Raw genomic sequence first — 27,907 nt, 5'->3', positions numbered from 1 at the left:
ACTGAGCAGAGAGCCAGATGCAGGGCTTGATCCCAGGACCCTGAGATCATGACCTGTGCCGAAGGCAGAGGCCTAACCCACTGAGCCACCCAGACGCCCCCATAAAGCATTTTTTAATTAAGGTGAGTAACTTTTTGTATATATTAAGATTTTATTTATTTAGTTGAGAGAGAGAGAGAGCATGTGAAAGAGAATGAGAAGGGGAGAGGGATGGCGGAGAGGGAGAAGTAGAATCCCCACTGAGGCTTGATCCCAGAATCCCAGGATCATGACCTGAGCCAAAGGCAGCCGCTTGACCAGCTGAGCCCCCCAGGCACCCACGATATTTACTTTACAGTGGTTGTCCAGAACCTGACCCCCAGTATGTTGGAGGTGTGCCCACGCTCCAATCAGAAACACCGAAGATGAATGGGCAGGAGGAAGACGGGGTGGGGGTGTGTGATCTTTACACTGTGGAAATTGGCAAACACTACTTAGCAGGGATTCCCACCACCCCCACGCCCGCCAGCCCAGAGCTGGTTGCTAAGCATTTACCAGCTGCTGGTCCTGCTGACGGGGTACAAGGCTATCCTCTTGGGGAGTACTGTCCTGGGGGCATTCTGGGCATCTAGGAGGAATTTATAGTTGTCACAGTGGTTGTCTGATGTTACTGCAGCACTTAGTGACTGAGGATCAACACTGCTAAAGATGACATAGAACAGGGGCGCCTGGGTGGCTCAGTGGGTTGGGCCGCTGCCTTCGGCTCAGGTCATGATCTCAGGGTCCTGGGATCGAGTCCCGCATCGGGCTCTCTGCTCAGCAGGGAGCCTGCTTCCTCCTCTCTCTCTCTGCCTGCCTCTCTGCCTACTTGTGGTCTCTCTCTGTCAAATAAATAAATAAAATCTTTAAAAAAAAAAAAAAAAGATGACATAGAACAGACATGTCCTGCACCCTGGTGACTTTCGGATATCTGGTCAGACATCCATATAGGTTAAAAAAAAATCCATTTATACATTTCTGAGCCCAAGATCTGCTCTGCATATATTATAAGGCTCCCCTTGCTTCTTCATCTTTTTCTTTTTCTCCAAAGTCAGGGAAACCAGGTCACGTGGTCCTGTAGACAGTCCCACACTCTGGATTTGGCTCCTGATGCCCTCATGGTGTCCATTCACGGGGCAACTCTATCCTCCTGTTTTCTGGAAGCTGGCGCTCACCCCGGAGACTTGATCAGATTCCGATTCTTATTTTGCAGCGAAGGGGTGGACTGTGAGATTTACAGCGGGTGCAGCAAGCCTCCTGTCGCCTCACTGAGGGACCAGGAGGGGCTGCTCCACCCTGTTTCAATGTTAGGATTGTTGGGGGGGGGGGGCGCTCTGGAGGTGCCTGCCTCATTCCCTCCCCGGAAAAGTTCCTCCTTGATCTTGGCATTTGATTTTGGCAGCGGTAGACCAGCATAGCCTGGCCGGCTGATGTACGATAACGGGATTCTGAGTTCCTGAGAATCCTCTCTAAAAGCAGGGAAATTGAGAAGAGTTGGTATTTGCCAGGTGTTTTCCAAAATTCTGGCCTGCCTGGTTTGGAATTCTGGCTTCTCTGACTTCCTAGCTGTGCTACTTTGAGCAAGTTACTTCCCCTGTCTGTGCCTCGGTATCCCCCTCAGTACTGGAGGGTTCCTGAGAGGGTCGCCCGTCACAGAATTGTGAAGACGGAATGAGGCTGACAGACCACGAAACGCTCCCGTTATTGCCGAAATAAATAAAAGCAGGACCCTGACAGGGCTGAGTCTGGAAGAGGCTGACCTGTGGGGACTCAGACCTCCTCCTCCGGAGAGTCTTCCTGGCCTGCTTCCCAGCGGTCACGTGGGGAGGGAGGAGGCGGGGCTCCGGGCACACCTGGCTCCCCAAGTCCAGCTCACCCCGCCTCCCTACTGCTCGGGGAGGCCAGGTAGATCCTGGGCGGGGTTTTCCGGCCACTAGTGCTGGGAGGGTCAGATTTCCGAGTGAGGACTTGACCTCACGGGTGGAAGCACCCTGATCTGCTCGCAGAGCAGCCACATCGCCGGCTACCCCAATTCCTGCTGCCAGAATCAGGTGAGAGATGGTGGGGGTGGGGGGGCTCTCTCCGACCCCCAGCAAGCGGGCGAGAACACGCGCGCACACACATACGCACGCGCGCTCACGGGGCGGGAGGCTGGGACATACTCGAACTCAGGAATCCCTCCTCTGGGATGCGCCCTCCTCTGAGTCTCCAAAAAGAGAGGGTCCATCCTTTAAAGCCCAGGCGCCCCCCCCCCCTGCTTCCAGCCCCCCAGCCGTCTCCCCTCTGGACTACCCTCACCTTCCCTCCTAGCAGATCTATTACCTGAAACCCCACCCTCCTCCATCACCCCCCATTCTCCCCTCCCCCGCCTCAGGCTGCCAGCTCCCTCCCTCCATCAACCGTTTCCTGGAACCTACCTGAGAATCACTGTGCAGACCTGTAGTACTTGAGTTTCCTGGTCGCTTCTCGGGGTCTGCTCCCCGACCTCCGGGAGGGACGCGGGACCCAACCACAGGACCCAGGGGTCCTTAGAGTCCCCAACTCTCCCCCCGCCCACCCGCCGACCGTGGCCCCAGGGATCCCTGGCTCCGGAGTCACACCTTCCGTTCCAGTCCTGGGAATCACGGTGGGGGCTTGAAAGTGGTGGCCTTACTTCTGGGTCCCAAGTCCTTCCCCAGAGAAGCGCTTACAGTGTGAATTCCGGGCTGTGGGAATGACAGGACAAACCAGCAGTGCCCAGAGCGGTAGGGGAGGGGACTGAACTGGGTGATCTGGGCTTACCTGGGGGAGAGGCTGCGAAGGGGTAGGGAGGGGGCTTTCCGTGCGGAGGAGACCAGACACGCAAATCACAGGGTGTGACCACTGGGCCTCGGGACGTGGGAGACGGAGTTATTTCTTGGTGGCAATGCCTGCCTGGGTGGGGTTGGGAAACCCGGGGAGGGCGGTGAGCTGAGGAGGGGGGGGCCAGGCCAGCTCGCGGGATGGAGACGGATGGGGGCGGGGAGGCGCCTGGGGCTAGGCTCCAGATGGGGGGAGGACGGAGAGGACTAGGTTCATCCTGGAACTTGAGACCGAGAGTTTAAAAAAAATTACGGATAGATATTGGTGGCCCCATTTTTCCGAGGGACCTGGAGGCTGGGCTCCTTCTTCAAAGTTGGGGCCCCGAGGTTCTCCACTCGGCCTGGGGCAATCGCCCAAGGGACGGCAGCCAGGGGACCCGGATGAAGGAAGGGATCTTGACCCTTCCTCTTTTTTTTCTTTTTTTGTTTTTTGTTTTTTGTTTTTTTTTGTTTTGTTTTTAAAGATTTTACCTATTTATTTGAGATGGAGCAAGAGGGGGCGAGCACGAGCTAGAGCCGAGGGGGAAGCAGCCTCCCCACTGAGCAGGGAGTCAGACGCGGGGTTCGATTCCAGGACCCCGGGATCTTGACCTGAGCGGAACCGACTGAGCCCTGCCGGTGCCCTATGACCTTTCCTCTTGCCCCTCCCTCCCTGGCTGGCCGCAACTTGCGTGAGGCTGCAGGTACCCAGGACCCATAACGAGGTGCACTTTCTGACTTCCAGGAAGGGGGTGTGGTGGGGAAAGCAGGCTCCTCCCACTTGCCCCAAGCAGCCGGGTTTTCCATCAAGCCTCTCCCTGGGGCTGGCTGGTTGGCTGTTGGCAGTACCCCAAACCTCCCCATGAGTGTCAGGCGGGCCAGCCGCTCTCCCAGACTCCCTGTGCCCAGCTCTGCGCCCCAGCTCTGGCCTTTCCCCAGGATTGCCCCCCAGGCCCCTCTCTGACTAGTCCCTGAGCCTCACTTTGCCTTTGCTTTCAAATGGGCCTGTTTGCACCACCTACAGGACTGGGCCACGCCCTTAAGCATCCAGTTCGGATTTCCGAACCCACGTTGAGCTCACACAGCCCTGGAGAGCAATAAGCCCCAAGTTTTAGATGACAACACTGAGAAGTAAAGGCCCTCGGTCAAGGTCATATAGCCAACCAGAGGCTGATGACGGCATTACCCTGAGCTTCTCTCCAGATCTGCCCCCATTCCCAGACACTGGCCTGACTTAACCCTGTAAGCCTCCCTCCCTCCTCTCCCCGCAGCCTGGCTCAAGGACAGGGGGGCCAAGGTCTGCAGGTGTTTCCCTTAGGCCCTCAACAGTGGACCCTCCCTCTTCCCGAGGGAGGAAGCAGGAAACCACCAAGGAAGCTGAGAGAGACTCTGTTCTAGAACATTCTGTCTTCCTTCCGCGCGCCCCCCCACCCCAACAGAACTAGCCTTCTTGTCTTTCTGTCTGCTGTCAACGTATTTCCAGGGGATATTCAGGGCGAGCTCAGAAATTACGAGGTTTGATTGTGAAGGTCATCCTTCCAGTATTCATTTTTTTACCTACTTGATGCTGGGAAATGGATTCAGAAGAAAAAAAAAAGAGAGAGAACTCAACACATGGAGATGTTGGCAGACACCTGGGCAAGGAGGAAAAGCAACAGATGGATCATGACTGGGTCCTGACAGGTGGACACAGACCCATATTCCTTCTGCCTCCATTTCCTGCGCACCTACTGTGTGTTGAGCCCCATGTCCGGGGGCTGCCGGGGACACAGAGGGAATAAGACTGACGCTGTCCCTTCCTTCGCGGAGCTGTGTGTGTGATCAGGAGACTGGGACTGAATGATCCCAACAGGGACTCACTTGGAGATGCAGAATTGGGACAGAACAGGGGACAGAGCTGGACTGAGTGCGGGCAGGTCCATCCCGCCTGTTTTATTTCTCTGTCCTTCTCTTTCCGTCTCTCACCCTGTCTCACGGTTTTTCCGTTCTGTCTCTCTCCCGGTCTCCCTCTTTCTCTCTGTGTCTCCATCTCTCTTTGTCTTTCTCTCCTCCTGCTCTCTCTGGCTCTGTCCTTGTCTTCCTCTCAGTCTAGTTCCTCTTCTTTCTCTTTCCCTGTCTCTTTTTCCATCTCTTTCCTCTCTCCTTCCCTCCATCCTTCCGCCCTCCCACAAGCATTTCCCTTGGTGCCTTTTGTCCCACGTCCCGTACTTGGTAAATTCGGAACGAGACAGAGGAGCCAGGTCGACTCCTTGCCCTTCGAAGGCTCACAATCTAGTTGGCAAAAGGAAGAGAGAAACACCCAGAACAAGTGGGAAGAAGGCACGAGGCCACTCCGCAGGGAGCACTCCCTCCTCCTACCTGGACTGGCCCCTCTTTCCCCAGCTTCCTCCTGCCTCCCAGCCTCCAGACAGTTCCTTCTACCCAGAGTCATGAGGAGTCGTGTTGGGACCCGGACAGGAATGTAAGTGCAGGTGGCCTCGAGGAAACAGGAACCAGGAAGCCATCAGGGGTGCAGTCATACTGTCCATTTTTCCCTCACAACCCTCTTTTTATTCTCAGGTCGAATCCCCTGTGTTCATGGATTTCTCTGGCCCTTAGTATGGCATCTTACTTAGTATGGGTGCGCGTGAGTCCTAATAGGCTGATTGGCCACCAGCCCCACCGCCAGCCAGCCACCCCCTCTCTGCTCCCGACTTCAGATTCCCAAGGGGGAGAATCTGCTTGACACAGATGGTCTCTTGAGCCGTCCCCCAGGCCCACACATCATGAGCTGGCAATAAAGAGGCCCACAGATCACACGATATACCATGGGCTGTGTTCTAGTTTTGCTTTTATTTATTTGTTTTTTTAAGATTTTATTTACTTATTTGAGAGAGAAAGGGAATGAGAGCAAGCAAGCATGAGAGGGAGAAGGTCAGAGGGAGAAGCAGACCCCTTGCTGAGCAGGGACCCCCCCCCCCGACCAATGCGGAACTCGATCCTGGGGCTCCAGGATCATGACCTGAGCAGAAGGCAGTTGCTCAGCCAACTGAGTGCCCTGTTTTAGTTTTTTTTATAAGATACTGGTCATGTTGAATTAGCGTCAACCTTAAGATGACCTCGTTTTAACTTGGTCACTTCTCTGAAGACCCCTGTCCCCAGATGAAGTCATATCCTGCAGTATCACGAGTTAGTCTTCGACTGGGTGCCTGGGTGGCTTAATTGTTAAGCGTCTGCCTTCAGCTCAGGTCATGGTCCCAGCATCCTGGGATCGAGCCCCACATCAGGCTCCAGCCCCACATCAGGCTCCCTGCTTGGCCCAAGGAAGTCTGCTTCTTCTCCCACTCCCCCTGCTTGTGTTCCCTTCCTCTCTCTGTGTCTCTCTCTGTCAAATAAATAAATGAAATATTTTTAATGCTTTTTTAAATCTTTAAAGATTAAATGAATAAATAAAATATATCATATATAATAATAAATAATATATAATAATAAAATATAATAATATATCATCTTAATTATATATAATAATATATAATAATATAATATAATACATTATATATTATATATTTTATATAATATATAATATAAATTATTATTATTTATTATATTATAAAATAAATAATTTAAAGATAAATACATGAAATCTTTTTAAAAGATTTTTTTAATCTTTAAAGATTTAAAAAATCTTTTAAAAAGATTTCATTTATTTATTTACTTGATAGAGAGAGAGAGAGATCACAAGTAGGAAAGAGGCAGGCAGAGAGAGAGGGAGAAGCAGGCTCCCTGCTGAGCAAAGAGCCTGATGCGGGGCTTGATCCCAGGACCCTGAGACCATGACCGGAGCCGAAGGCAGAGGCTTAACCCACTGAGCCACCCAGGCACCCCAATAATAAAGTCTTTTTTTAAAAAAAAAAAGGAGTTATCATTCAATATACCTACTGCAGAAAGACACAATCCAACACACAGTGCACAAGGTCTATGGGTTGGGGGAGCAACAATATAGTTCCTTGATCCAGTCTATGCTTTGGTTGCTGTCATACATATGCTTTATCTCAGACCCTCATCTCCATAATAATAAAAAAAATCGGACATTCCTCAGGGTAAGGAGAACCGCACATACTCACCCACTACTCAGAGGGACAGTCCCCAAAGTCAGCTTAGTCCACCATGTCTATACCTGGTCGTGCGGGGCTACCCTGGCTGGTTCCAGAACTCACCAACCTCGGAGTGAAATTCATTCCTCTTGTAGGTTTCCATCTCATCCATCCTCCACGTGTGACTCCTCCAAATTCTGTGACCTAAATGCTAGATTTGACCATGACCGTGACCAGTGTGAAAATGGTGCCTGGCCCAGAGCCCCCACAAAACAGCACTGTTTGCTTTGTACGTGAGGATCTCAAAAGGTATTGGTTTTGTCCTCAGGCCAGGTGGTTTGAATCCTCAGAAAGGTGGAGTTACTTGTCCAGAATCCCACAGCTAATGAGGGTGGGAGCCTGCAGTCAGTAGCCTGTGACCAGAGCGTGTGCCGGTAGCCGCAGAGTTATGTATGGGTCCTCGTGGTCCCTGAACGAAGTGCATTCTGTGTTGGGTTTAGGGAAGAGAAGCTTCACTTCCGGTGGCCATGAGGAAGGGGCCTGATCTGGAACTTTGACCGGGAAGACAGAATCCTCAGCATCAGCTCGGTTGTGAAGTGAACTTTATTCAGCAAATCCAGCCTCCCTGGCTCTTTACATTCAAGATGAATAGGGCAAGAGGAGGTTGTACCATCCAGGAGTTCACTTGGGGTTAAACTCAACATCCAATGATGACCCATGGGGCCCAGACCCCAGCTGAGTTGGTTTAACTCAAGCCCAGGCATCTAGTGGAGAAACTGGAGTTTCTTCTGGAAAGATAATGCAGAGCGCCTGGGTGGCTTGGTAAAGTATCTGCCTTGAGCTCAGGTCATGATCTTGGGATCCTGGGATGGAGCCCCATGTCAGGTTCCCTGCCAGTGGGGAGCCTGCTTCTCCCTCTCCTCCCTGCTCATGCTCTCTATCACTCTCTCTCTCTCTCTCTCAAATAAATAAAAACTTAGAGAAAGAAAGGTAATGCATGTGATCTTAGTGGGTCAGATGATGGTAGCAATGAGTTAGAAACAGGGATATTGCTATATGAGGTCCCATGCCAACTTTCATTGGCTATAATCATTAAGGACCACACCTGCACAGGTTCTGGAGGCTTCCCAGGTTGAACCAGGTCACGCCCTGCTTGATTTAGCCCCACTATTCTCTTCTTAATGGCCACTTGAGTCAATACTTAGACCAGGAACCCAAGCCCTGGACCACGTTAACCAGAGACCTTTCATCTTGAATCTACCTTTGCGCACAGCCTCCAGGATATGCTTTGATTAAATCCTGCTCAGGAGGAAGAGTTTTAAAAACAATGATTGGGAAGCTCTCGTGCACAGGGAAGGAAGAGGGAAGCCTTTGAAAGAGGTAGGAAAGCAGAAACGTCTCATTTTTTTGACTCTTCCCACATCTCCCCATTCCCATTTTTCCAGTTCCACAGTTGTTCAGTGGCCAATCCTGGACTTCTGACTGTGGCAACATGGTACAAGTGTTGTTCCAGCCTGGACTGTGGAATGACAAAGCCCATTGGTCATTCCTGGATGCAGTCTTTAATGAAGTGTTAACTGTAGTCAGCCTAAGTCATCTTGCTTGTTCCACTTGTCCTGACTGGCTTCTGCCATGTAATAGGGAGTCAGCACCAACTCATTCCCTGCTTTCTTCCACTTTCAACTGTTTGGATTATGCTCAACAACCGTATCTTCAAACCCCTCTCCTTTGGGGGCTTTTACTTTGTTTCAGGGAGTCCCAGCGTAGGAGCTTCATGAACAGCTTTGCTCTACAGATCACTGGTCCAACTTGTATGGCCTGGGATAGAGAATTCTCAATGTCCCCTACCTCCTTTGATACTACGGTAAATCCCATGTGCTCTCGGAAGGTCCATCCAGTGCAACCACCCCACTCCTGGAACTGATTTCTGTTACAACCAGAGTTGAAAAGAACAGGCTGTATAAGTATATGAGGGCGATTTTCTCTGGGTTTTCTTGGCCAGTTCTCTTTATGTCTCTGCACATCCCTTCAGGTGTCTCCCCGTTACTGGCTACCTCTGCTTCAGCCTGCATCTGTCCTGTCCCAGCCACTCTAGCCCCGCCTCTCTCAACATCACCTGCTGTGGTCTCCTACAATGGTATTTGGTCTTTGTCCCTAGTTCCAGCACATGGCTCCTGAAACCCTTGGCATTTCCTGAGTGATAGGCTGATAGGAGTGTCTTCTGCTTTGATGAGGTGACTCTTCTCAGGGCCCTAGGTAGCTTCAGGGTCTGGTCACCAGAAAGACCAAGCTTGAAGAGATTCGAACTTCCGAACTTCCGTCTCCAGCCCCCAACCTCCGGGGAGGGGAGAAGGACTGAAGATTAAGTTAATCACCAGTGACTGATGATTTAATCAAGCGTGTCTACATAATGAAACCTCCATAAAATCCCTAAATGGGTTTTGGAGAGCCTTTGAGTTGGCAAACACAGCCATGAGCCAGGAAGGTGGTCCAGGGAGATAGAAGCTCCCTCTGGATCTTACCTACGTACTACCTCTGGTTATTCATCTGTCTCCTTTATCATAAACTGGTAAACATAAGTAAAGTGCCTTTCTGAGTTCTGCCAGCCATTCTAGGAGACTATCAAACCTAAGGAGGGGGTCAGTTTATAACCTACTAGTCAAAAGAAGCATGAATGACTCAGGACTTATAGGGGGTGTATGAAGTGGGACTGAACTCTTTAACCTCTCAGATCTGATACTAAGTCAGGTAGACAATGTCAAAATCTAATTGAATTGTTGAATTCAGCTGGGTGTCGGACACCCGGGGGAGAAGAAAACCAACTCTCACCTGCCAGTTGCCTTCTGACCTTTCAGTAAAAATATTCGAGAGAGAATTGACCAACTCATCTTTTAGAGCCGGCCTACAACCTGTCGTGACCAGTAAATGGCAAAGCCACCGTGGAACCCGGTGTTTATCTTGTGCTTGGGTTGGCTGTGGCCAGGAGGGTAGGCAAGCTACATGGTTGAATTCAGGATGGGTTGGGCCATTTCCCTTCAAAGGAAATATAGGTAGGCAGGGCATGCAAAGATGGACCTCTCTAGGAACTGGATCCCCAGTAAATAGTAGGTTTATACACATGTACTCCCTATCTGTAGACACCCATGTATGTATATTCAGGCTATAAACACCCACATTCAAACATACAAGGTATATATACATAACGTGTGTTCATGTGTGTGTATATATGTCCACACTATGTTATATAGCATACACACCCATGTATGTACACGAGATAGATACTTTTCTACAAAACAACGTACACATATCCGTTAAATGTAGGCAAATGTACACACACCCACATAGGTATACAGTGTGTAGATACCCGTATGCACGCGCACACACACTCTTGCAATGCACGGGCCGTATGTGAATACACACGGTGTAGTCAGATCTTGTAAACAGGAGCATATGAACTGCATGTAAACACACTCCCATCACACCCTCTGGAGACCCACCTCCGTACACGCACCTGAGTGTTCACGCCCCTGGAGACACACACACACAGCAAAGCCATCTGCATACACACACACACACACACACACACACACACACAGTATCTGCACACACAGCTGCCCTTGCTCATTCATGAACCCCACTAGGGCCTCCAAATACCCCAACCCCACCTCCCCACCCCACCCCACCCCCACCCCCCAGCTAACATTCCCTGCTCTCCCTTCCCTGACAGCCATGCTCAGCAATCAGACGCCTTTCTTCTTCCCCATGGTCCACTTCGTCCTCTTTGTCTTCACGGCTTCCACCATATTTCACATTCAGCAACGGCTAGCGAAGATTCGCCCCACATGGGACATTGACACGCTGGTTTTGGCGACGGAAAGTCCCACCAGCCAGCTGCCCCGGGGCATGTGGACGATCAACGCCATTGGCCGCCTGGGGAACCAGATGGGCGAGTATGCCACCCTGTACGCCCTGGCCAAGATGAACGGGCGGCCGGCCTTCATCCCGGCCGAGATGCACAGCACGCTGGCCCCCATCTTCCGGATCAGCCTCCCGGTCCTGCACGGCAGCACGGCCGGCCGCATCCCCTGGCAGAACTACCACCTGAACGACTGGATGGAGGAGCGCTACCGCCACATCCCCGGGGAGTACGTGCGCCTCACCGGCTACCCCTGCTCCTGGACCTTCTACCACCACCTGCGAGACGAGATCCTGCAGGAGTTCACCTTGCACGACCACGTGCGGGAGGACGCCCAGAAGTTTCTAAGGGGCCTGCAGGTGAATGGGAGACAGCCAAGCACCTTCGTGGGAGTCCACGTGCGCCGGGGGGACTACGTGCACGTCATGCCGCAGGTGTGGAAGGGCGTGGTCGCCGACCGGCGGTACCTGGAGCAGGCCCTGGCGTGGTTCCGGGCCCGCTACGACTCCCCCGTCTTTGTGGTCTCTAGCAATGGCATGACCTGGTGTCGGGAGAACATCGACGCCTCCCTGGGGGACGTGGTGTTCGCGGGCAATGGCATCGAGAACTCCCCTGCCAAGGACTTTGCGCTGCTCACGCAGTGTAACCACACCATCATGACCATTGGGACATTTGGAATCTGGGCTGCCTACCTCGCAGGTGGCGAGACCATCTACCTAGCCAATTACACCCTGCCGGACTCCCCCTTCCTCAAACTCTTTAAGCCAGAGGCAGCTTTCCTGCCTGAGTGGATTGGGATCCAGGCAGACCTCTCCCCACTACTCAAGCACTGATATTAGGCGGCCCTTGGCCCCTCCTCCTTTGCTGGCTCCAAGAGCAGATCCCCAAGGCACAGGGAACATATTGTTACATGTACCAGGACACTTCCTTCCTGCAAGTCACTGACTTGCTGAATTAACCTATTTATGTGTCCTCTACAAGAGGACACAAAGTTGGGGCATCTCTGGGGTTAGTTAAGTCAGCAGCACAGCAGTGTCATCGGTGACCCCTGTTCCATCTCTCGTGTTCAACTGCTGTCAACTCCTCTCAGATTGGCTCCCTCATGGTCCCAAAAGGGCTGCCACATAACCGGGTGTCACATACAGACAGCCTCGTCATGAGGCAGCAAAAAGAACTTCATTCTTGGGACCCTTTTGAAGAATGAGAGAAAGATTTCAAAGCCCTCCAGCAATTTCCACCCTGCCCTCCCAGCCCCCGCATAGCTCATTGACCGGAAGTGTGTTAAGTGCCCACCTGACCCATTAGAGGGCAAAGTGAAGAAGACCCTGGGATTGGTTTAGCTTCAGATCAATAAATCTTTGCTCTCTCCAGCTGGGGAGTTGATCGCCTCCTCTGGAAGACATGGAGGCTTGCAGAAAGAGAACAGGTGCTCCTAACGAGAAAGAAGATGCAACACAAAACGGAGAATCCCTGAATTGTGTGCGTTGTTTGCTGCACAAAGGCATTTGGCCAAGGGGGTTGATGGAGCTCTGGGAGAGTCAACAGCCTACTCTCCAAGCCACGTGTCCCTGGTACCGTGTCCACCCGGAGGACTCACTGTTTTCTAGTGCATCTGCCCAGACTTGAGACCTTTTCCCCAGTTTTCCCAAGAGTGCCGCCCTACTGGCCAGTAGCTGGTGTGCTTCTAAGACCTCCCGCCCCAATTCGGCAACCCTGGCTTCCTAGGGCTTAGGATGATTCCTGGTGAGAACCCAGAGCCCAGCAGGGCTCAGTGAACTTGAAGAGTTTGTTCTTTTTAAGTGTCTGTGGTGGTGCATCTAACAGCATCCCTGCTAGCAAAGGTTGGATTAACAAAACATAGTGGCTTGAAGTTACAGCAATTTAGGATTTCCTACAATCTTGTGGGTCAGCTGGGGGCTCTCTTCTCCATGCGGTGTTGGTGGAGGCCTCATGCCGCTGTTGTTTTTGTGGAGTACAGTTCCCCTCAGTCGTCAACATCATGAAAGCGGCCTCCATGCTATGAGGAAGCCCAGCCCCACTCTGGGGCCACGGGTGGGTGCTCCAATTAGCAGTCTTAGCTGAGGTCAACTTCCGAGTTCAGGGTGGGCATCAGATGTGCTGCCACATGTCGTTCAAGTCAGTCTAGCAACCAGCTGAGGTTCCTGACAATGTGTGGCAGAGAGCAGCCCTATCTCGATTCTTGATTCACAGTCTGTGAGCATAACAATACAATTATTCAATGCTGTGAAGTTCTGGAGTCATGTGTGATATAGCCAGAGATAAACTAAATGGAAGATTCTCTTTATCTGCGGACACTTTTGTGACTTGGGCATGATCTAGGCAAAACTTGAATGTCCCCACCTGACTTGAGATCCCACACGCAAAGGCCCTGTCGCAGGGGGAATCTGGTTATACATGAGAGCAGAACCAGGCCAGTGTGGCTGGAACACATGGAGACAGGTGGGAGAGAAGTTATCAGGGTCGACCATGAAAGGCCTAGTGGACCATGGCAAGGACTTTGAGTTTTATTCTAAGACCAAGAGGAAGCCATCAGAGGGTGCTTATCAGGGGAGTAACACAATCTGATTTGCTGTGTGGAGGAAGGGCTGTAGGGGTGAGAGAGGGGTGAAGACCAGGGAGAAGGCTACTGTAACGATCCTAGCAAAAAGTGGTGGTGGGCCAAGGAGGTCTTTCAAGGGCTCAGCAGATACTGCTAGTGTCTCTCTGCCAGTCTGACAATCTTGAAAGATCTTGATGCCTCAATCAGAATGCTGTTTGAGTCAAGCATTCACCATGGGCCAATGACCTGTGCGGAAAGGTCACGGAGTTGGTCTGAAAGGAAGGTAATTAAAGAATATTAGGACTGGGGGCGGGGGCGGGGCCTGGGTGGCTCAGTGGGTTAAGCTTCTGCCTTCTTCTGTTCAGGTCATGATCTCAGAGTCCTGGGATCAAAGCTCACATCGGGTTCTCTGCTTGGCAGGGACTCTGCTTCCCTTTCTTCCTCAGTGCTCGCACTCTCTCTCTCTCTCAAATAAATAATCAATTAATTTTAAAAAACTAAATAAAAATGTAAGAAAGAACATAAGGATTGGGAAGATGCTCCGCAATTGAGCATATGGAGAAACATGTTTGCCACTTGTGTTTCAGTGACTGAAGCACGTCAAGCGGTCACACCCAATGTCAAGAACGACCCATGCTTATACCGCAGAATATTTGCACTCTGACGGCCACCTCATATCTTGCAGGCCCCAAAGTCTCTCCACCTGGTTCTCTTGGAGCCCTTTCCTTTTGGCTTAGTACCCACAGAATGGTGCCACAGTACCCATTGTGCTGATAAGTCTCTGCCTCAGTAACTCTATTTAACTCATTCAAATTTCTCGTCCGAATTTAGATTTTCTATTTATTTTTTTATTTTATTTCTTTAAGTAGACTCCATGCCCAACCTGAACTCATGAACTCATGACCCTGAGAACAAGGGTCAATGGTGTACCCACTGAGCCAGTCAGGTGACCCCCCCCATGTGATTTTATAGAGCTGGAATGGGGTGATGGTTGCTGGACCAGGGTTTGCTATTTTAAAAATAAATAAATCCTTAATTATTTTGTCTATACATTTGGCATTCTCTCTTTTAATGTACATTTTAAATGTATTGGGGGACGCATTGCATGGTCCTCAGTTAAAACAACAACATGATTGGCAGTCATTTCCAAAGATGGTCATGACCCCATCTCCCCATAGCTCTAACCACCCAGATCTTCCCCCGCCCATCCCCATCTCAGTACATGGCACTATCCATTCACTTTGACTAAAAACTTAACTCACTCTAGATTCTTGCTCTCACATTCCATCCACCGGCAAGTTCTGCCGACTTTCCCTTCAAAATATACCCTGAATTGGACCTTTCCTTCCTCTACCATCACCACTCTATCCAGGTCACCACCACCTTTGCCTGGACACCTACAAAAGTCTCTTTCAAAACATACTAAGGGGTGCCTGGCTGGCTCAGTTGGTAGAGCGTGCAACTCTTGATCTTGAAGTCATGAGTTCAAGCCTACTTAAAAAAAAAAAAAAAAAGTGAGTGTGTGTGTGTGTGTATGTGTGTGTGATTCTGTATCACAATGCCAAGAAAGCTAGGATGTCAAGACTATATTGAAGACATGCCTTGAAGAATGGGTTTGATTTTTACTACCAGCAAGCAATGATGGTGGACCAGTGAGGTCATGGTGGAAGTGCAGCGAAGAGACCCATGAGATGACCAGATTTCAAAATTCACCATAAAGCTAAAGTTACCTTGACAAAATTGTACTGGCATAAAAGATAGACAGATCGGGGCTCCTGGGTGGCTCTGTGGGTTAAAGCCTCTGCCTTCAGCCCAGGTCATGATCCCAGGGTCCTGGGATTCAGCCCCACATTGGGCTCTCTGCTCAGCAGAGAGCCTGCTTCCTTCTCTCTTTCTGCCTGCCTCTTTGCCTACTTGTGATCTCTGTCAAATAAATAAATAAAGGGGCTGCCTGGGTGGCTCAGTGGGTTAAGCCTCTGCCTTCAGCTCAGGTCATGATCTCAGGGTCCTGGGATCGAGTTCTGCATTGGGCTCTCTGCTAGGCAGGGAGCCTGCTTCCTCCTCCCTCTCTCTCTCCCTCTCTGCCTACTTGTGATCTCTCTCTGTCAAATAAATAAAAAATCCTTTAAATAAATAAATAAAATCTTTAAAAGGGGGGGGGCACCTGGGTGGCTTAGTGGGTTAAGCCTCTGCCTTCTGCCCAGGTCATGATCTCAGGGTCCTGGGATTGAGCCCTGCATCGGGTTTTCTGCTTAGCAGGGAGCCTGCTTCCCCTCTCTCCCTGCCTGCCTCTCTGCCTAAATCTTTAAAAAAAAATAGACAGATGGAGTCCATCAGAGTCCAGAAATAGACCACACACATCCATGGTCCTTGATTTATGACAAAGGCATCAATGCAGTTTAGGTGAAAGATGAAAGACCTCGTCAATAAATGGAAGCGATCTAACATCCACACAGAAAAGGTGAACTTGACCCCTTCCTCCCACGATTCACAAACACTAATTCAAGATGGATCATAGACCAAAATGTGAAAGGTAAAAAAAAGCATAAAGCTTTTATTTTATTTACCTATTTGACAGACAGAAAGAGATCACAAGCAGGCAGAGGAGTGGTGGTGGGGGGGAGCAGGCTCCCTGCTGAGCAGAAAACCTGATGCGGGGCTTGATACCAGGACCCTGAGATCATGACCTGAGCAGAAGGCAGAGGCTTAACCCACTGAGCCACCCAGGTGCTCCAGCATAAAGCTTTTAGAATAAAACATGGGAGGAAAATCTTCATGACCCTGAGGTGGGCAAAGGTTTCTTTCTTTTTAATGATTCCCCCCTTAGGGGGATTTCCTTTTTTTTTTTTTTTTTTTAAGATTTTTGTTTACTGGGACGCCTGGGTGGCTCAGTTGGTTAAGCAGCTGCCTTCTGCTCAGATCATGATCCCAGCGTCCTGGGATCGAGTCCCACATCGGGCTCCTTGCTCTGCAGGGAGCCTACTTCTCCCTCTGACTCTGCCTTCCACTCTGTCTGCCAGTGCTCGCTCTCGCTCTCTCTCTCTCTGACAAATAAATAAATAAAAAATCTTTAAGAAAAAAAAAAAAAAGATTTTTGTTTACTTATTTGACAGAGAGAGGGAACACAAGCAGAGGGAGTTGGAGAGGGAGACACAGGCTTCCCGGTGAGCAGGGAGCCTGACACAGGGCCCTAGGACCATGACCTGAGCCAAAGGCAGATGCTTAATGACTTAAAAATTTTTTTAAGAGACCTCTAGTAGCTCAGTGGATTAACTGTCTGCCTTTGGCCTAGGTCATGATCCCAGGATCCCCACACTGGACTCCCTGCTCAATGGGGAGCCTACTTCTCCCTCTCCCTCTACCTACCACTCTCCTTGGATTGTTCTGTCAAATAAACAATTTTTTTTTTTTTAACCCACTGAGCCACCCAGGCGCCCAACAATTTTTTTTTTTTTTTAAATAAAGTAGTCTCTATACCCAGTGTAGGGCTCGAACTCATGACCACCAAATCAAGACTCGCACACTCTACTAGCTGAGCCAGCCAGGCACTTAGTTTCTTAACTAATACACAACCTCCCAAAAAACAGTAACTATGGTACTTAAGATCATGATCGTGAGATCATGACCTGAGCAGAATAATATGGACATCTTCCTAGACAGCCCACACCGATTCCTGGCTCTTAACTGCAGGCTCTCAAGACACCTGATTCATAATCTAGTCCAGAATTTTATCTGGGGTCCCGGGAACATAGCAGTATCATCTGTCTCCTATATCTTGCACCCTCTAGGACATCATACCATCCCCATTCTCCAGATTTTTTAAAATTTATTTTTAATTTATTTTCAGCATAACAGTATTCATTGTTTTTGTACCACACCCAGTGCTCCATGCAATCCATGCCCTCTTTAATACCCACCACCTGGTTCCCCCAACCTCCCACCCCCCCACCAGATTTTTTTTTTAATCAATTGCAGAGTAAAGCTAATCTGGTCCATATGCTTCAGATGATCTTAAATATACATTATTATATACTATAAGCCAGCAGGGCTCTGAGCTGGGAGAAGGCAGTCATATTTCCTAAAGAACCTGAGGCTAGAGGCACCTGGGTGGCTCAGTGGGTTAAGCCTCTGCCTTCGGCTCGGTCATGATTTCAGGGTCCTGGGATCGAGCCTCGCATCGGGCTCTCTGCTCAGTGGAGAGCCTGCTTTCCCCCTCTCTCTCTCTGCCTGCCTCTCTGCCTACTTGTGATCTCTCTGCCAAATGAATAAATAAAAGCTTTATAAGGGGAAAACAAAAAACAAAAAAAGAACCCGAGGCTGGTTTGTCTGCTTAGAGCGGCCTCTGTTAGGAACTGGATTTTGCCTCCCAGAAGGGATTATGTTGAAGGAAGGCCTGAGCCCCAGGACCTGTCAATGCAACTTATTCGGAAATAGGGTTTTTGAAAATGTAGTCAAGATCATTAGGGGGGGCCCTAATCCAATAGGACTGTGTCCTTTTTAATTTTTTTTTAAAGATTTTATTTATTAGAGCAAAGCAAGAGAGAGCACAAGCAGGGGGAGTAGCAGAGGGAGAGGGAGAAGCAGACTCCCCACTGAGTGGGGAGCCTGATGTGTCTAGACACCCAGGCATGTCTAACATCACATATCTGAGATTCATTCATGTTCTTGCAAGTTTCAGTCATTCACCGCCTTTTCACGGGCTGTTGATCTGTTCCTCCATTTGATGGATGCTCGGGTTATTGCCAGTTCGGGGCTATACTCTCATGAACATTGGCCCATATATCTTTGTGTAGGCATGTTATCCTATCTCTTGGGAAAATACATAGGAGTGAGGTCTTCTATGAGGGCACAGAGGAGAATGGACTTTTCTGGTGTCCCCCACCAGGCAGGGGCTGGGCTCAAATTCTGAACGCAGGGTTGGCCCCAAATTTGGTTTCCGGATCCCAAGGGGAGGAGAGAGGCCTGTCCCCCCAGGAAGTGCAGGCTCGAGACTCCCATTTGCCTATTTTCCCCCCAGTTCAGCCACCTGTTCCGTCCCTACCCTGGCTCTGGGGTCCTCACCACTAGGCTGCCTGGGGTCTGGAAGTCCCCTATCACCCACCCCAAAGGATAAACAAGACTTGAGGTTCAGAAGAGGTAACAGCCCAACAGACTGGTGATGAAAAAGGGGACGACATCAAGCCTCGTGCATGGCCCCCATGAGGGCAGCCATGTGCTAGAGGAATGGAAGTCAATCCACCCCAGGGGGGCGGTGACAAGGGCGGACGCCTCATGAAGGTGTCCCACGCCAGGTGCGGTTCTAAGCGCTCTGCACACATGAACTCATTCAATCCCCAGCCGACCGCGTGGAGAAGGTACTATTGCTCTTGTCCCCATTATCAAGATGAGACAACTAAGGCCCAGGGAGGTTCAATGGGTCACCCTAGGCCATGGAGAGTGATGGAGAGATGCGTCCACCCAGCTCGATCTTGACCCAGGAGAGGAGACTCTCGGTTGCCATGGCACCAGCCCCTGTGTCATCCGTCCCTGGGGGTGTTTCCCCCGGGGGAAATTCACATTCTGTAATGGGACTGCACTCGATGATGGTGGATGGGGGGTTGTCTTGGGGTGTCTGGTGGAGTTGGATGCTAGGGGGGCGACACCCTGGAGGTATAGAGGGAAAATAATGGAATGGAAATCAACGATGGGGAGCAGCAACAGAGGGGGGTGCATGGTAACACAGACCAAGGAGGGAGGGAGAGACAGGGGTGGAGGGAGAAATGGGGAGGGGCAGGGGAGGAGGAGAAAGAGAAAAATGAGTATATTCTCCAGTCTCCTCAATGTGTCCTTCCAGAGATTATGTCTGTAAGACAAATGGATAGGGGCTCCTGGGTGGCTCAGTGGGTTAAGCGGCTGCTTTTGGCTGGGGTCGTGATCCTGCAGTTCTGGGATCGAACCCCGCGTTGGCCTCCCTGCTCAGTGGGGAGCCTGCTTCTCCCTCTCCTTCCATGCTCTCTCTCTCTCTCTCTCTCTCAAGTAAATAAATACAATCTTAAAAAAGAAAAGAAAGGAAATTGATAATTTTGGTCATTTTTCAAATATATTCTTGGTCTTTTTCATGTGTCGACTGAGCTCATGGGATGGCAATGCGGTGCTCCCCATCTTCCTGTGTCCCCCTTTGGTCCAGCCCTGGGGTGCAGTGCAGTCCTCTCCCCGGGGTACCAGAAGGAGCAACCGGAATGTGTGGAGAAGGGTTGGGTGACAGGTGGTGGGGAGTATAGGGCCCACGTCTTCTCCAGTGCTGGCTTCAAACATGTACCCAGTACCCAAGCCAGTGCACATCTTTCAAATCTCCTACCAGAAAATTCCTTAGCCTCCACCCCTTGCCCCGACTCCCTCTGGAGCTGCCCTCCTCCCCTGGACACAGGAGACAGGGGGACAGAGAGTCACAAGCTCAGACTCGGGCCAAGATGGAGACAGACAGAAGCCCCACCACACCCCTTCCTGATCTTTCCTGCGCTGACGGCATCCCTTTACCAACAATTTTCAGCCTGATAGGAAGGTGCCCGCAAGCCCCAGCTGCCTCCTGCCTCCAGCCCCAAATTCTGAGGCAGCCACAGCAGCCACACCACCTCCCTTTTGTTCCAGCAGCCCTGGCCTCACAAGGTTCCCCAGGCCGTTCCTCTGATCACCCTCCCGGTTCCCCACGGCTTCTGGTACTTTCTAGGAGTCATGGCCCCACTGCCGTGAAAATACCTGTCACCCAGCGCTGGAATTTTCTCTGTGCAAATGTTCGAGGTTCACCAGAGCAGAGACTGAGGCTCTGTTTTTCCAACTCTGAGGGCACAGTTCCCCTCAGATCTAGATCCCTCTTCCTGACTCTGGGCACCCAGCCCCCCATCCTCTGTGTGCTCTCTTGCATTCATTATGGCTTTTTATTTCCCATATTTCTGGTGTTTTGACATCTGGAGGGATGGCCCTTCCCAGGGCTAGCCTATTCCAGGGATAATAAAGGACTCTCCCAGGAGCGTGATTTGCATATGCAAACCAACCAATCCAGAGCCCAGACCCCCCCCAACCTCTTCCTTTATGAGCTCCTTTACTCTGGACCATGATTACTCTACTTCATCACCCCAGGACCACGTTTCAGACAACTAGGGATGGTCCCTACACCCCAGAGCCAGCTGAAATCATGCACACCAGACAATCTTAAGCCAGCTTACCCTCTCTCCTCTGTTCCTTTGCTGGGAAACCACAACAAAGGCTCTTGCTCTGGGCTCCCCTCTCCCCCTCTTGCCTCCTGACCAACAGTGGGACCTCCCCATGTGGCCACGCATGGCTTCCACACCCCCTTCTTTGGGGATCTGTGAAAATAACAAACTATATATATATATATATATATATATATATATATATATTTTAAGTAGGCTCCACGTCCAGCATGGAGCCCAATGCAGAGCTTGAATTCACGACCCTGAGATGGAGACCTGAGCTGAGATCTAGAGTCTGCCACCAAACCGACTGAGTTACCCAGGTGCCCCAACCAAGGATCTTTTCCATGGAGGTCATTCCGATCCATTGGCTTCCCCACACCTGAATAATAATAAAACCTACACTTTACAAGATTTTGCTGCTAAGGGCTTCCTCTGTGACCTTCCTCCCAGGAATGCCCTGGGGTTCAAGGTGCCCAGCAGTCTACGCCCCACCCTCTCCTCATGACCCACGGCCTCAAACTGACCAGAGGGGTGTAGTGGAGTCTCCAAATATGGTCCCCAATGACCATGCCTCCAAGATGCATACATCTGTGTAGCCCCCCCCTCGCATATCCCGCCAGCCCAACTTGCATCAGCCAATGGAGTGTAGTGAACGTGACACTGGACCAGTCCCAAGCTCGGTCTTTGTGACACTGGCAGCTTCTGCTCCCCCCTTGAGTAATGCTTGCTTTGGAGGACCCTGAGGTACTGTGTAGGGAACCCAGCTACCCTGTCGGAGAGACCACAGCCCAGCTGGCTCCAGCCTACTAGCCATTCCTGCCAAGGCGCAAGACACGTCTGAGCTACCTTGAATGGTCCAGCCCTCTTGGACCCTACGCGATTGCAGCCCTAGTTATATGATGCTGGAGAATCACCTTGCTGAACTGATCAACCCATGAAATTGTGAGTGAGCCTTCTCTCTTGCACCCAAAAAATACAGACCACCTTTCCGACTCCCATCTAGTTGGCAGCACTAGGGGAGGGGAGAAGTCGGGAACAAAAACATCCGGGAGGTCTCCGAAGGAAGCAGCAGGCAGCTTGTTTGCTCTGGCCAGCAGCAAATGACACATCCCGGCCCCCAACCACACAACCATGGAGGGGATCAGATCACATGGAGGTCAGGCAGGGGAAAGTCCGGTGGTTAGCATGTCAGCAGCGGTTGGGGGGCGCCCAATGAGGATGAGAGGTGTCTCTGATTCTGTGTCTGTGGTGGGAGGGGCTCTGCCGGTTGTCCGACCCCCTCCTTTGAGAGTCTGTCTCAGTGACCTTCGCATCCCCTGGAAACCACAGCACCCATCACCATGGATCCGCCAGCAGGTCCCACAGCCGGGTTCCACTGGAGTCAGATAAGTCAGCAGAGAAGATGCTGGGGGCTGGGGAGCCACAGCCTAGCAGGGGACCCCCACTTAGAGCCTCCAGCCAGTCCAAGGAGTCTGTGGGGCCCCTGGGAGAGGGGGACGGGGAGTTTGTGGGGGACGGGAGCGAGGAAGAGAAGACAGATGAGAGGCCTTCGGAATCCGGGGAGGAGGACAGCACGTCGAAGGAGCCGGGGAAGTCCAAGGGGATGGGGGGCAGCGGGTCTGCAGGAGAAGGGATGGAGTGTGAGTTTAGGAAGGTAGAGATACGGACCCCACTTGTTTCCAGAAATCCAAGTCCCCAGCCCACTCCTCCCTAGAACCCAGGACTCCAGACCCTAACTTCTTCCTCCCGTGGACTAGGTCTCCAGAACCTCAGCCTCCTCCTCCCCCAAATCTAGGAGTTCGACTCTTACCCTCAGGCTCCACCTGATCCTCCAGGATGTCATCAATGCTCCGGTTCGGAAGCAACTGCGGATGGGCAGAAGCGGAGTGAGCCCGGGATCCCGCCCCATCCTGACCGAGACCCTGGCCCGCTCCCGCTCACCTGCGCCCTGCGGATGGCTTCCTGCAGCTCCTCCTCCAGAGTCAGGGCCGCTGTGGGCCGTGCCGCGGGAGGAGTCGGTGCTGGAGCCGCAGCCGCAGCCGCAGCCCGAAGCGGAGCCGGAGCCGGAGCCGGAGCCGGAGCCGAGGCCGGAGTCGAGGCCGGAGCCGGAGCGGCAGTCGGACCCGCAGCGGTAGCAGGAGTTTCCGGGGCACGTGCAGGAGGCTGAGCGTGAGAGTTGGCGCTTGGCTTGAGCTAGAACCGCAAAGAGGCGTTCCCATATACCACGCCCACCGGGAGCAACCCCACCCAATCGCAGCTGTGGCTCCACCCCCTGGTCTCCTCCGGGCCCTGCGCTCGCTGGTCGACCGCCTCCCTCCGGTATCGCCCCGTAATCTTTCATTGGGTTCTCTTCCCTTATGATCCGCCCATTTAGGGGTCTTAGCCACGCCCCGCGCACCTCATTGGCTATCCTTCTATCGAGTTCCCGCCCCGTCCCGCTTTGTCTTCTCCTCACTGGTCCATACGCGCGTAGCCCCGCCCTCACCGAGCCCTGCCTCCGGACGGCTCCCAGAGCCTTGGGCCTGAGGCGCGGCCAGGGAGCACACGCTGGACCGTCCTCGCGCCGCGGCTTCGGCCGCTGGCGGGGCAGGGCGCCGCTGCGCATGCGCTCCAGGAGCATCGACTTAGTCCCCGACACAGGGAGGCCCCGAAGGCGCAGCTGCTGCCGGAGCTCTGAGACCTGGGGTGGGGGGGGGGGCGGGAAGAGGCCTTGCTGGGAGGGTTCTGGGGCGCAGGCGGGAGCTGGGGCTGGACATTTGGAAACCAGGGACTGCCAGATCGGCTCCTGGGTCTCCGATGGGGCAGAGGCTGCGGGGTTAGACCTGTGGGTACCCACCGAGGGAGAGGGCCAGCCTGGGAAGTTACTCCCCACACTCACCGTCAGCTCCTCCAGCTTAAGGGTCTGAAGTTCCAACTTGTGTGGAGGGGGCAAGGGGCTGGGGACTCCAGGTGGGGAGGGAGTGAGGGCAGTGGGCTTCATCCTGGCGGTAGTCCTAAGGAGGGAATCAGAGGTTAAAGGGGGTGGAGAGAGACGGGGCATTCCAGGGTCCTCAAAGGCAGGGGCTTGTGAGGAGGAAAGAGAGGCTAATTCCTGGGGCTCCTGGGTGGCTCAGTGGATTAAGCTCTGCCTTCGGCTCAGGTCATGGTCTCGGGGTCCTGGGATCGGGGTCCTGGGATCGAGCCCCACATCTGCCTCAGCATCCCTGCTTTCCCCCTCTCTCTCTGCCTGACTCTCTGCCTACTTGTGATCTCTCTCTGTCAAATAAATAAATAAAATCTTTAAAACAAAAAAGAGAGAGAGAGGCTAATTCCTGTGCGTGGGCAATCTCTTGGGTTTGAAGCCAGGACTCCCTGGGAACTGAAGGAAGAGGGACTGGGAACTGACTCTCGAATCGTGGGGGAGAAAGGGTTTGGGGGCTGGACTCCCCTGCTCTTGGACTCTGGGTTTGAGGGAGGAGGATGGGGAGCCTGAATTTTCCCCCAGAGAACAAAACCAGGGATCATACCTGGGAGGTGGCTGCTGTGACTTTGTCCCTTCCCATAGAGGTGGTCCTAGGGGACCCAGGGCCAACCCTTTGGCCTGGGGGTTTACCCTGGACCCCTGTCTCTGCCCTGGGGGCATGTACTGGTGGTAGGTCAAGTTCCCCTTTGGCTTGGGCTCTCTCCAATGTTGGGAGATCTTGGGGGACTCCTGAAAAAGTGGGTGTGATGTCATATGCTTCAGCTCTGGCCCCACTGTCCTGCCTCAGCGAGTCATGCAAAGCATGGCGTTGGCTTGGCATCACCAGAAAGGAGCCAAAAGGGCAACGGCAAGGATGACCAATGCTAGCTAGACTCTCCGGGGTACTTCTCCTCACTCACTGGAGACTCACCTTCAGGGACCTCCAAGGGCTGTATTCTGATTCAAGAAGCAGGTCCCCAGGGTTGAAGAGGAAAGGGGTGGGGCCCTTGGGGGAGACTGGGGCTGGAGCTCCGGGAGCCAGAGTGGGGTCTGTGGCTGAGACCCAGGGATCTGGATCCAAGACTGGGGAGGCAGTGAAGGACCTGGAAAGGCCTGTAGACAGGAAGCCGGGCAGGGAGGGAGAACACTGTGTGGAAAGGAGGGCACTGGAGGCCTCAGCCACCCCCCATCCTCCCCTCACCCTGCCAACCCCCCCCCCCCCAGTGTGGGAGGGAAACCCAGCATTAGGAGGTGGGTGTCCAGACTCCTGGATCTCAGGGCAGAGGTTCCAGAATTTTATATTCTCCAGAAAGGCAGGAATCATGTCCTCAGTCACTAAGGGGTGCGGTGGCTGAGGATCAACAGATTTTGGGGTTTTTTCTGGAGCAGCTGTGGGGCCAGCACTCCTGGTTCTTGAGGAGAGAGAGAAGCCGAAAGCCACATCCTGAGATTCGAGTGTGTGCCCAGTGTGGAGTCTGGGATGCCTGTCCTCTCCAAAGAAACGGGATCTGGACTCACGCATATCGTCGGAGTGGGAAAAGTCATAGAGAAGGAAGCAGAGCTATGAGGGGGGTGGGGGAGCCAGGAACCTGTACTCTGGGGTCCTCAGGAAGGAACAGGATCAGACTTAGAGGTATCCCTGGTATAGGGGCTGGGGCTCAGGAATCAGTGCCTGACATCTGGCAGCACACCCGGTGGTGGGCCTCCATCCATCCATCCCCTCCCTTTCAGGGCCCACACTTACTTAGGTCCTGATACCGTCTGTGGATCCGAAGCTGGAGGACTATGGAGGGAGGAGGGGGGCAGGAGGAGAAAGGCGGGAAGGGAGTGTCCAGGAGCCTGGGCTGGCAGGCCGTGTGAACTGCAGTTGGCAGGACCTACATGCCAGCCCCCTTACACACCCCATGCAGGCGGGTGGGCCGGCAGCTTGTTCCCTCTCCTGGGCCTCCCGCCTGCTCCCTGCTCCCTGCCAGAGCTGTTCTGGAACCAAGAGCCAGCCCTGCCCCCAGCTCCACCTGCCCCCTTCGTGAGCACGTGCCCACCCCCACCCAAGGCATGATCGCCATCTTGGCAGCCTGACCTGTGGGCACCTCACCTCTTCTCGTCCATGCGCTCCCGTTTGCACAAGCCTGCTTCCTTCTGTGTAGCCCTGGGGCCTCCCCATACTCACTCCCTCTGCACATGCATCTCCCTGGGCTCTGGTCTGGTACCTGAGCCACTTTGGGGCACTTGCACCCTTTGATATACTTCCTCCTTGGCTCACTCTGCCTTGGCACCCACCCAGCCTTACTGACACCTCTTTGCACATTCAGGATTTGGCTTCAGGTTCTGGAGCAGGGGTCTCTCTGGGCACATTGCACGCGCACTCTCTGGCACACTCCTTGTACTTTGGGGACTGGTGTCTTTGTACCCACCCAGCATATTCATTTGCATGCTCGTATGCCCTTGGCCTACTGAGGAACTGACATCCAATGCCACACTCCCTTGTACACTTCCGGTCATCATTGGGACCTAAAATACAACCTTTGCATGCTCAAGGTTTGCTACAGTGCACTGTCCCCTCAGCAACACTCCCACACTGCCACACTGCCCACTCCCCACTCTTGTGCACTCCTCCTCTTTGCATGCATTTCAATTTAAGCCCCTGCTCCTTTACAATACCTGATCTGCAAACCCACCCCTAGCCACCCACTCCTCACTGTTTACAGGAACATGGCGTTGGCCATTTGCACCCTCCTTGAGCCCCCAAAACTCAGCCCCTTTGCTTGGGCCTCTTTTATACACAAATGACCTTTTGCCCAGAAAACACCCGCCTTGTTGGTCCCACGGCCCCCCTCCCACCTCTCCTACCACACACATTACCCAGGAGTATTTCAGTCCCAGGACCCAGAAGACCCCTTCCCTGTATGCATAGAGAGAAGGCTCTCACCAGATCTGAACTTGGAACGAATGATTTGGGAGCGCTGAGAGGAAGTCGCGAGAGTCATTGCCAAATCTGTGATGGGGACCTGGACTGAGGGGAGGACAGGGTCCCCATGGGAGGAGGGTCAGAGTGGAGGTCAGGAGGCTGCCCCTTCATGTGAAGGCAGCAGGGAAAGGGCCTTGGGGGCTTAGGGATAGGAGAGGCCTTGAGTCAGAACTTGGGGGAGGAGGGCCTGGGAGCCCGGAATCCTGGTTGAGGGCCCCAATTCCTGGAGCCTGGGGGAGGAAATACTGGGATCTATGAAGGGAGACCCTTCACCCACGGGGTGAAGGGACAGCTCAATATTCTGAAGGTACTAGAATCCAACACCCTTGATCAAGAGGGGAAAGGGACCTGGTACGTTCCTGCGGAATGGGAAGGGGCTTTGCCACCTGCGTGGGTGGGTGTCAGCCACCATGGTCTGTGAGGAAGGGACTGGGACCAGAGAGGTGACAGAAGAGTTAAGGTGGGATCCCCCCACCCCCATCCCAGGGGCTTCTCACCAGGTGAGCTCCACGCAGCAGTGCTCTGGAGCGTGTTGAGTCCCCTGGTCTAGGCTGCAGGCCGCAGGGTCCGCCCCACCAGCCTAGGACCGCCTAGGACACCCCTTTCTAGGGCGTGCCAGGAGCCTGTGGAATGGGGCGGGGCGGGGTAGGGGAGACTGGAGACCCGCCTGGGACCCTGAGAAGGGGCGGGAGCACGGGCTGGGAGGGACTGGGGCGGGGCGAACGTCAGGGTTCCCGGGGTCGCTCCTTCTCCGCGTCCTGGGGCTGCGGGGTCGGGCGGGGCAGTGGCGGGCGGACTGACAGAAGCAGGTGCCTGTAGAGGGGCGCCGGTTGAGCAGCGGGAGCAGGTGGTCGCGACCCAAGCCTGCGGGCAGGTGCCACCTGTCGCTTATTTTTTCCCTGACGCAGCAGCAGGAGTCGGATTTAGGGGAGTGGAAAATTCAAACTGGAGCCCCGAACTCCTGGATCCGAGGGATAAGGGGGCTGGGGACCTGGACTCCCGGGTTTGAGGGAGGAGTTGGGTGGGGGCCCGGACTTCCGGATGTGAGGAAGGAGGGATGCCAGCACAAGGACGAGAGGTGTTGGGATTCGGCATTGTGCCCGACAGGCAGAAATGTCCAGATGGGGGCTGGGGACCCGGACTCCTGGGTCTGAGGGAGAAGAGGTCTGGACTATAGTCTTTGGGGTCGGAGGGAGAGAAGTCTGGTTCCCTCCGGCAGGACTGAGGGCCTGGTATCTGGCAGACCAAGCTTAGAGCTCTGTCCTGAAATGCGTGGGAGGCCCCAGGGCTCCGGGTTTGGATTTCACACAGCAGGGCAAGCTGAGGCCGAGGCTATAAATACCTCCTCGGACTCGGCAAGAACCCAACACTCCAGTCGAGGACCCTGGTGCTCTAATCCGCAGAAAATCATCACCACCA

General features: G+C 53.0%; 2 protein-coding genes and 1 long non-coding RNA gene across 15 annotated transcripts; 1 reads left to right on the top strand and 2 right to left on the bottom strand.

The window, feature by feature from the left end:
* Positions 1 to 35: 35 nt before the first annotated feature.
* LOC131818953 (uncharacterized) lies at positions 36 to 2,948 on the bottom strand. Its single transcript, XR_009348983.1, has 3 exons — positions 2,436 to 2,948; positions 931 to 1,487; positions 36 to 715 (listed from the first exon to the last, which is right to left on the bottom strand). It is a non-coding gene; the product is annotated as an uncharacterized LOC131818953 (long non-coding RNA).
* Positions 1,919 to 14,436, top strand: FUT2 (fucosyltransferase 2). Of its 2 annotated transcripts, none has more exons than XM_059153755.1 (2): positions 1,919 to 2,069; positions 10,638 to 14,436. In XM_059153755.1, the coding sequence occupies exon 2, from the start codon at positions 10,640 to 10,642 to the stop codon at positions 11,657 to 11,659; it is 1,020 nt and encodes a 339-aa protein (XP_059009738.1). In that variant the 5' UTR covers positions 1,919 to 2,069; positions 10,638 to 10,639; the 3' UTR covers positions 11,660 to 14,436. The 2 variants fall into 2 exon arrangements, with proteins under 2 accessions (XP_059009738.1, XP_059009739.1); XM_059153756.1 differs by lacking the exon at positions 1,919 to 2,069 and adding an exon at positions 8,443 to 8,774.
* A 6,346-nt stretch (positions 14,437 to 20,782) lies between these two features.
* On the bottom strand, positions 20,783 to 27,800 carry MAMSTR (MEF2 activating motif and SAP domain containing transcriptional regulator). Of its 12 annotated transcripts, none has more exons than XM_059153741.1 (11): positions 26,986 to 27,800; positions 26,450 to 26,533; positions 25,935 to 26,043; positions 25,265 to 25,303; positions 24,452 to 24,633; positions 24,086 to 24,270; positions 23,458 to 23,572; positions 22,978 to 23,259; positions 22,521 to 22,772; positions 22,390 to 22,444; positions 20,783 to 22,198 (listed from the first exon to the last, which is right to left on the bottom strand). In XM_059153741.1, exons 3-11 carry the CDS (start codon positions 26,023 to 26,025, stop codon positions 21,915 to 21,917), a joined length of 1,485 nt encoding a protein of 494 aa, XP_059009724.1. In that variant the 5' UTR covers positions 26,026 to 26,043; positions 26,450 to 26,533; positions 26,986 to 27,800; the 3' UTR covers positions 20,783 to 21,914. The 12 variants fall into 12 exon arrangements, with proteins under 12 accessions (XP_059009724.1, XP_059009722.1, XP_059009723.1 ...); XM_059153739.1 differs by having other exon boundaries at positions 25,935 to 26,031; XM_059153740.1 differs by having other exon boundaries at positions 26,450 to 27,800.
* Between the last annotated feature and the right edge of the window lie 107 nt (positions 27,801 to 27,907).

This window comes from Mustela lutreola, chromosome 16 (assembly GCF_030435805.1).
Source record: "Mustela lutreola isolate mMusLut2 chromosome 16, mMusLut2.pri, whole genome shotgun sequence".
Classification (NCBI taxonomy): domain Eukaryota; kingdom Metazoa; phylum Chordata; class Mammalia; order Carnivora; family Mustelidae; genus Mustela; species Mustela lutreola.
Note: the sequence above shows the minus strand (reverse complement) of the source record. Positions and strands in the feature narration are given on the sequence as shown.

Bases quoted from the DNA above. Each gene is read 5' to 3' on its own strand.
- FUT2 (XM_059153755.1), top strand. From the start codon at position 10,640: ATGCTCAGCAATCAGACGCCTTTCTTCTTCCCCATGGTCCACTTCGTC.
- MAMSTR (XM_059153734.1), bottom strand. From the start codon at position 25,042: ATGCGTGAGTCCAGATCCCGTTTCTTTGGAGAGGACAGGCATCCCAGA. The intron at 22,773-22,977 runs GTGCGCGGGGCG...TTGCGGTTCTAG, and splicing joins ATAGAAGGATAGCCAATGAG to CTCAAGCCAAGCGCCAACTC. The intron at 22,199-22,389 runs GTAAGAGTCGAA...CTTCTCCTGCAG, and splicing joins GGATCAGGTGGAGCCTGAGG to ACCCGCTGCCCCCCATCCCC.